The sequence below is a fragment of the Acanthamoeba castellanii genome (genome assembly GCF_000313135.1).
Source record: "Acanthamoeba castellanii str. Neff unplaced genomic scaffold scf7180000084745, whole genome shotgun sequence".
Classification (NCBI taxonomy): Eukaryota; Discosea; order Longamoebia; family Acanthamoebidae; genus Acanthamoeba; species Acanthamoeba castellanii.
In genome coordinates this window covers 223351-230671 of record NW_004457592.1, presented here as the reverse complement: position 1 = coordinate 230671, position 7321 = coordinate 223351, and the positions used below count along the sequence as shown (strand labels likewise).

Sequence of the window (7321 nt, the reverse complement as noted above, 5' to 3'; positions counted from 1 at the left end):
TGGTTCTCATACACAACATGCAATTCACATGCTTAACATGTGTATCATGTGTTTCACATGCATTTTATGCATTATGCATGCACAACATGCATCTCACATGCTTACCATGCATCTCACATGCTTAACATGTGTGTCATGTGTATCATGTGTTTCACATGCATTTTCTGCATTTTGCATGCACAACATGCATCTCACATGCATAACATGCATCTCACACACATAACATGTGTGTCATGTGTTTCACATGCATTTTATGCATTGGGAGCATGGCAACCTCATACTATGCATTAAATGCATATCATGAATTCTACTCGTTTTCGTTGCATCCCCTTTGCCGCTGGAGAGGAGAGAGACAGCTCGGCTTGTCTTTGGTCTCTGCACGCTCCAGAAAAAAAAAAAACCCCAATGCACACAAAAAAAAATGGGCCGTGCCCTTTTTTGGGATCAAAAAAAAACGGAAGCGTCATACATAAGCGTGGGGTGAGTGTCTCACCTTTTGGTGGGCTTTTTTCGCCAGAAGGAGCGTTTCTTCTTGTTGTTGTTGGCGTCTTGGCGCTCCGTGGTGCCTGGTGGGGGTTTCACGTAGAGCACGCCGTCTTTGAACACGCCCTTGCTGCACTTGAGTCCTCTTTCGCCTGAGCCTGCCCCTCCGTCACCTGTTACCAGACAGAGCCGCACGGTGAGCGCGTTCTCACTCCGTTTTTAAAGCGGGTGAAGGAGCACGGGCGCACCCCTCCTGTTGCCTCGCATCTGGTTGAGATAGCTCTTTAGGTCGCTGCCCTTATTCTCCTTCTTCTTCTTGGCCACGAACATACCCCTCTCCTTATCCTGCACGACGAAGACCAACACACACGAGTCAGCCCAATCCGAGTATGTGGTGGTCTACGACGAGGGTGGTTGCACGACGTGAGGTTACGTGGCAGCGACGGCACTGGTGAGGTTACGTGGCAACGTTCATGACGAAACAAATGTTTGGTTTGGTTCGGTATTGTCCCGAGTACTGCGTACCAACTCAGTCCGTTTGAGCTCGCGCTCTTTTTGCTTCTTCTTCATGCCCATGAGGATGTTGTATGGCACTTTATCCGGCTTCGACGCCTGACGTTTTCAGTACCATATATATATATGGTGGTTGGTGAGCACACCGGCTTCGCGGCAGCCGCATGCTCGTATCAGAGCAGAGAGCGAGAGAGAGAGCAGAGAGAGCATAGAGAGAGAGCAGAGAGAGCAGAGAGAGAGAGCAGAGAGCAGAGAGCAGAGAGCAGAGAGCAGAGAGCAGAGAGCAGAGAGCAGAGAGCAGAGAGCAGAGAGCAGAGAGCAGAGAGCAGAGAGCAGAGCAACTGCCATTACCTGTCCCCCGAGTGAGATTATCTTGCGCTCCTCGTACGCTCTCTTCTGCTTCTTCCTCTTGAACTGTGTGGCTCCTGACAGCGTGTCAATCAGTCGCCACACCGCCACCACGAGCCACAAGGCCAATAAAACGGTAAGTCGGTGTATGAATGAACGAACAAACGAACAAACGAACGAACGAACGTACCCAGGTCGAGCACCTCGCGCGTGATGGCCTGGAGTTCGCGGTCGAGCGTTTCCTCCTCTTCCTCCTCAGCGCTCCTCCTGCGCTTCTGCGGCCGGTCGCCTGCAGGCGTCGCCCTGATCTTGCTCACCTTGGACGACTGCAGCGGCCCAGGAACGCACACGTCAGCAGCCGACAGCTCTTCTTCATCCTCCTCCTCACCAATCCTTCTCCTTCTCTCATCCACCAGGTGGGCGGGCGGGGTGGGCGGGGGAGGGGGTACCAGAAAGAGTTTTTTCTCGCGGCGGGCAAGAAGGAGGTCGCCCCCGCCTCGAGCGCCCATGCCCTCAGCAGAGGAGGACCAGGCCTGGTGCGGAGGCACATCCGCCGGCCGTTGTGCGTGTGCACCGCCCACGACCGCTTTTTCGCTCCACGCCCCTCCCGCTTTCCTCTTCATCTCTTCTCTCCTTCCTCTTCTGCTCGCTCGGGCGGCTGGCTCCGGTTTTCCCTTCTTCTTCCACTTCCTTTGTGGTTCTTTTATTTTTCCCCTCCGCACCGCCCAAAATCCGGGAAACAAAAATAAATAAATAAATAATAATAAACGAGCTGTGCGCCACCACGGACAGGCAGTCAGCTTTGGGAGAGGGGGCAAATCAAAGGTCGTTCACGATCTTGATCTTCTTGCGCCCGGGCGTCTCCGCCGTGGTCGACGACAACGACGACGCCGCCGACGACGAAGTACCGGAGGAGTACGAGTAGGCCGAGTAACGGGAGGCCGGGGTGCGAGCGCGCTTGGCCTCGGCCAGCTTGCCCGAAGACTTGATCTCGCGTAGCCGGTCCACCACGCTGCGTGCCACGTGGCCCAGGCCCCAGTGTGCCAGCACGTCCCTTCGTGCCTGCGCCACCACCGCCGCCACTTGCGAACGCTCGGGCGACGTGGGCTCCCTGATGACGACGATGATGATGATGATGATTCTGGATGCCGTTTGCTGTTGATGGCTTTAAAGAAGGAGGGGGGGTTACTGCACGTACACATGGGCCGTGTAGACGAGGCGCATCAGCCGACGGAGGTGCGCGTGAGAGGGCTGCGCCCATTGGTGCTCCCGGGTCGAAGCTGGAACGAGGCCCTCCACCTCGACCCCAAACGAATTGCCCTCCTTCATGAACTGTGTGCTACCTGCACCCCCCCCCCGGTATGCACGCGGAATACCGGAAAGGTCAGCAAAACACACACACGACACACGACACACACACACGGAAGTACAAGCAAAACAAGCCCTCCCACCCACCCGCCCCGTTATTGGCTGTGGTTGGGGGATGGCGGTTGACGTACCACTCCAATTGGTGGCGATGGTGGGAATCTGCATGGCCATGGCCTCCATGAGGGGCAGGCCCCAGCCCTCTCCGTGCGTGGCCAACACAAACGCATCGGCAGCCTGCGTGGTGGTACGCGGGTCGCCCCCAAAACCAAATAAATAAATGAAAAAATAAACAGTGGCGGCATAGGTAGGTAGGTAGGTAGGAAGGGGCACCTTGTAGAGCGCCGGCATGAGTGGGAAGGGGACGATTTCTGTGGCAAACTCGACACGGGGCAACTCGCCCACGGGCACCCCCAACTGAGATGATGATGATGGATGATGATGAGTGTGTGTGTTGTGTGTGGATTGATCGTTTGATCGTGAAACCTCGTGTGTCAGCTGACCACAGGTACATGCGCCGACGTATATGCGCACCACCCGTAGGTGCAGGCCGAGACAGGGGACGTGTCGGGCGGGCAGGGGGGGGGTTGGTTGCGCACCTCGCGGGAGATGTTGTGCTGGAAGGCGCGAAACTGTTCCCTGGCCTCGTCGTTCATGCGGGCGACGAAGTGGAGCGCCACGTCGTTGGCCCCCTTGGCGGCGAATTCGGCGTAGTAGGCGCGCAGGAGCACGTCCCACCCCTTGCGCTGTTCCCACTTGCCGTTGGTCATGAAGTTGAACTTGGCCCGGTTCGCGAGCGGCAACGGCCGCCGCACGGCTTCCGGATCGAACACCGACGCATCAAGCGCCTCCCCTATCTGCAGCGACCCCCCCCCACCAACCCACCAACCCACAGACGCGCCACATGTGCCCGTGAGCAGTCAGTCAACTTGTTGCCGTGGTGCCGGCGCCGGTGGTGGCTGGCTGGTGGCTGCTGGTGGCGCGGAACGTACCTGGTGCAGCTTCCGCGCAGGGATGCCCGCGCCGGCAAAGGTCCTGGTGTTGAAGTCGGAGGGCACCCAGATCTCGTCCACCTGCGACGCCGTGCGTGAATATTTTTATCTATATTAGGACCACCAGCCGCCAGCCGCCGCCAACGACGACTGAAGGTAATCAATCGTGGTGGCGAGGGAAGGAGGGAGGTAGTCCATGCATGAAGGTTGAGGGGTGCACGTGCCTTGGCGCTGGAACCGATCCACGGGAAGGGGATGGTGTCTGTTTCGAACATGGAACGCCCGATGATGTAGTCCGGCTCCACCCCGCGCAGGTCGTACAAATGAGACGAGTAGCGACCCGGGTCCCTGTTTCACATATCCACCCATGGCCCAGCAGCCACCACCGACACACGAGGTACATCAGTTAGCGCTCTTCTCTCTTCCTGTTGCAGCCGCCTGCCCGCCCGCCCGCCCGCCCGCCCGCACGGGAGAAGACAAGCTTGCAGCGCCAGCATCCATTCGACCAAAAGTGCACTTCTTCTCCTCCGGAAGAGCAACACTGCGGGATTGGGGGGGGGGGAGGAACGAGCGAACGAACCTGTGCAGGACGAGATAGATCGTATTGCCGGCCTCCTGAGGGGCGTCGGCCCTCCGCTGATTGGCGGCTCGGAACACGGCCAGCGTAGAAGCCGCCAGTCCCGCCTGGAACCCATCAGAACCAACCCCCAACCATCAATAACACAGCATAACCATAGACACCAATATCGCCATAACCACATATTTAGACACACACACACACTCACACGACACGACACACACGCACGACACACGACACCACACGACACACACGACGTCCACACACGACACACCCACACGACACACACCAGGGGATGGGCAGAGAAAGCCGAGGGAGGAATATACGAATATTTTGGGGGTGGGGAAAAAAGGGGGTGGGCGGCCCCATACGCACCTTTTGGAGGTCCTTGTAGCAGGCGTCAAAGGCCGTCGGCTCCACCATGACGTAGACCAGCCTGGTGTGCGAGCGTGAGAACAACACCGTCCACCCACTCACCCACCAATGCCCGTTGCGTTGCGTTGCGTCGGGAAAAAGAAAGAAAGAAAGAAAGAAAAGAATGAAAGAAAGAAAGGGGGGGTACTCGTTGAGGCCCAGCACGAAGTTGATGCCCTCCACCGTGAAGCCCAGCACCTGGCCGAGGCCGCACTCCATGTTCCAAATCACCGTCGTGTTGGCCAGACCGCCGTTCTTTGATCTGTGGCGGGACCCACGCATGCGTGCACACGAGACACACGACAGCATTCAGTAGTCACTCAGCGCATGAATGGCAGCCGCAACTCTAGAACAGGATCAGCACTCGCGCGTGTGCCTTTGACGGTAGTTATTATTATTATTATTATTCTCTATTGAGCGGGTAGCGCGTACCGATCGACCAAGGCTCGGAGCGTGGGGTGCGCTTCCCACTTGTCGGCAAATGCAATGGCGTCACGCGACTGCGGAGAGAGCGCTTCCTCGTGGTAAGCTGCCCAGGCGCGGGCGTGGGTGCGCGTGTGAGTGAACAACAACAACAACAACAACAACAACAACAACAACAACAACAACAACAACAACAACAACAACAGTGCATGTGATGTGCTTGTGCGTGCGTGCGTGCGTGCGTGGGCGGTACGGTGGGGATCGTAGTGGTAGAAGACAGCGTGGGGATCGTAGATGACCCGCAGGTGCCGCGCGGAAGAGGAAACTCGTGGCCACGACGCGGCGTGACTGTCGCCAGCGGGCGAGGGGTCGTCGGCAGTGGCGGCGGCGGCGGCGCGTGCTGCGAGGAGGAGGGGAGGAGGGGAGGGAGAGGGCGCCGAGGGGGGAGGAGGGAGGAGGCCACCCACGCGCAGGCAGTAGTCCACATCAAAGTACTGGTCCCCGAACTTGGCCGCGTGGAAACCGCCCAGGCTGCGGAACAGCCGACGGCTCGTGAACATGCCCTTCACGCTCACCGCCTCCATCTCCCTGCCGCGGCACACCGGCGGTCAGGCGCGCGCGCGCGCGGGGACTCTTGGGTCGGGGGAAGGAGGGAGGGAGGGAAAGCAACGAGGCGAGCGGTGCCACCACCAGCCACCACCACCTGCTCCGCTGCATGGGCCGCGGGCGGCAGCAGCAGCAGCAGCAGGCTCGCGCCCCAAGGTGAGAGAGGAGGAGGAGGGGAGGGGGCGCACTGGCGACGCTTCGCGAGAGGCACGCCTCTTTCCAAGACCGTGCGGACCTGCTCGCCGCCGCTGTCGTCGTCCGAGTCCTCAGCTCCCGACGCTCGGTGGGCCGCGCGCCGCGTGCGTGAGCCCATGGCCTCACCGGTGGCCTCTTCTCCACCCTCCCGCACCTGCACGCGCGCGGAAGCCACAAATGCCGCGGCATACATAGAAATAGGAATAGAAATGCAGAGGAAAATGGGTCAGGTAACCTCAGCAGCAGGCGGCGGCGGCTGCTGGCGGTGGTTGGCGGTGATGGCTGTAAATAGGATACGCGCCACGTATCGGGAGGAAGAGGCCATAGATTGGGAGGGGGGGGGTTCATACGTTGTTGACGCGTTTGTTGAGCGTGTGCAGCCCCTGCGCCCGGAAGTAGGGGAAGGGCACATTGCCGCGCGCGTCGGCGTCATCGCCTGCCGCAAGGCCGCCACCAACACCACCCTCAGCACGCGTCACACGACGCACATGCCCCACCACCACCACCAGCCACCCACCGCCACCACCACCCACAGGCCTCATCGTAGTCACCGTCGTCGTCCAGACCTCGAGCAAAAGGCCTCCTCACGATCATCGGCCGGAGAGGGGCGGGAGGAGGAGGAGGAGGAGGGGCACGCGTACCCCAGACGAAGTGTTCGTGGGGAAAGCGGACGTTGAGCCACCCGATGCCGGCGTGGTGCACCACGTCCTCTCCGCCGTAGACCACCTTGGAACCCACCACACCCACCGTGCCTGCCGAGCAGAGAATGTAGAGGGCGGCGACGGTACGGTGTTGTAGTAGTTGTGTCGTGTCGTGTGTCGTGTCGTGTTGTCGTCGTGTGTCGTGTGTGTGTGTGTGTGTGTGTGTGTCGTGTGTCTCGTGTGTGGGTTGTCGTGGGTGAGGGCCGAACAGAGGCCAAATCGTGGCTGCGTGGGCGGGCGGGAGCGTGGTACCGTGGTGGTCTTGGTGGATGACGGAGAGGAGGTAGTCGAGGACGTTGTCTACGGCGTTTCCCGGCGGCGGCGGCGGCGGCGGGAAGGTGAAGCCGGAGCGGGCGGGCACCTCCATGGTCTCGAGGAAGAACAGGAGGTGTGTGCCGCGTGCGTGGGAGGCCGCCGCGTTGAAGGCGTGGCTCAGGTTCGTGCCCCGCTCCTCCACCAGACGCACCCGGGCCTGCTGCTGCTGCTGCTGCCATTCGACTTCGAGGGCCGTGAAGATCCGCTCTCGCTCGCCCAGGCCGTTGCCCACCTGCACCACCAGCAGCTCCCACGAGGCCTATATTGGGGAGGGGGAGGGTCGCACCGGTTGCGCAACACGTGTGGCACACACGCGACACCACACGGACCAACGACCAATGTTCCGTTAACACCCGAGTGATAAGCACACGTGGGAGGGGAGGGAGGGG

General features: G+C 59.9%; 2 protein-coding genes across 2 annotated transcripts in view; both read right to left on the bottom strand.

The window, feature by feature from the left end:
* Positions 1-307: 307 nt before the first annotated feature.
* Positions 308-1967, bottom strand: ACA1_182660 (uncharacterized protein; the record flags this gene model as incomplete). Its single annotated transcript, XM_004345837.1, has 7 exons — positions 308-329; positions 494-656; positions 732-828; positions 1009-1095; positions 1348-1421; positions 1535-1670; positions 1794-1967. The coding sequence occupies 7 exons, from the start codon at positions 1965-1967 to the stop codon at positions 308-310; spliced, it is 753 nt and encodes a 250-aa protein (XP_004345887.1).
* A 196-nt stretch (positions 1968-2163) lies between these two features.
* ACA1_182550 (glycosyltransferase, group 1 domain containing protein) overlaps positions 2164-7321 on the bottom strand; it is a gene marked incomplete at both ends in the record, with an annotated part of 5638 nt that continues 480 nt past the window's right edge. The window contains 18 exons of the mRNA XM_004345836.1: positions 2164-2499; positions 2545-2687; positions 2844-2946; positions 3043-3126; positions 3309-3566; positions 3702-3782; positions 3826-3851; positions 3922-4049; positions 4282-4385; positions 4654-4714; positions 4841-4954; positions 5125-5221; positions 5369-5515; positions 5579-5703; positions 5910-6070; positions 6267-6352; positions 6558-6668; positions 6870-7191. Of these exons, the coding sequence (XP_004345886.1) occupies positions 2164-2499; positions 2545-2687; positions 2844-2946; positions 3043-3126; positions 3309-3566; positions 3702-3782; positions 3826-3851; positions 3922-4049; positions 4282-4385; positions 4654-4714; positions 4841-4954; positions 5125-5221; positions 5369-5515; positions 5579-5703; positions 5910-6070; positions 6267-6352; positions 6558-6668; positions 6870-7191 (2487 nt within the window). The remainder of the gene's footprint in view (positions 2500-2544; positions 2688-2843; positions 2947-3042; positions 3127-3308; positions 3567-3701; positions 3783-3825; positions 3852-3921; positions 4050-4281; positions 4386-4653; positions 4715-4840; positions 4955-5124; positions 5222-5368; positions 5516-5578; positions 5704-5909; positions 6071-6266; positions 6353-6557; positions 6669-6869; positions 7192-7321) is intronic.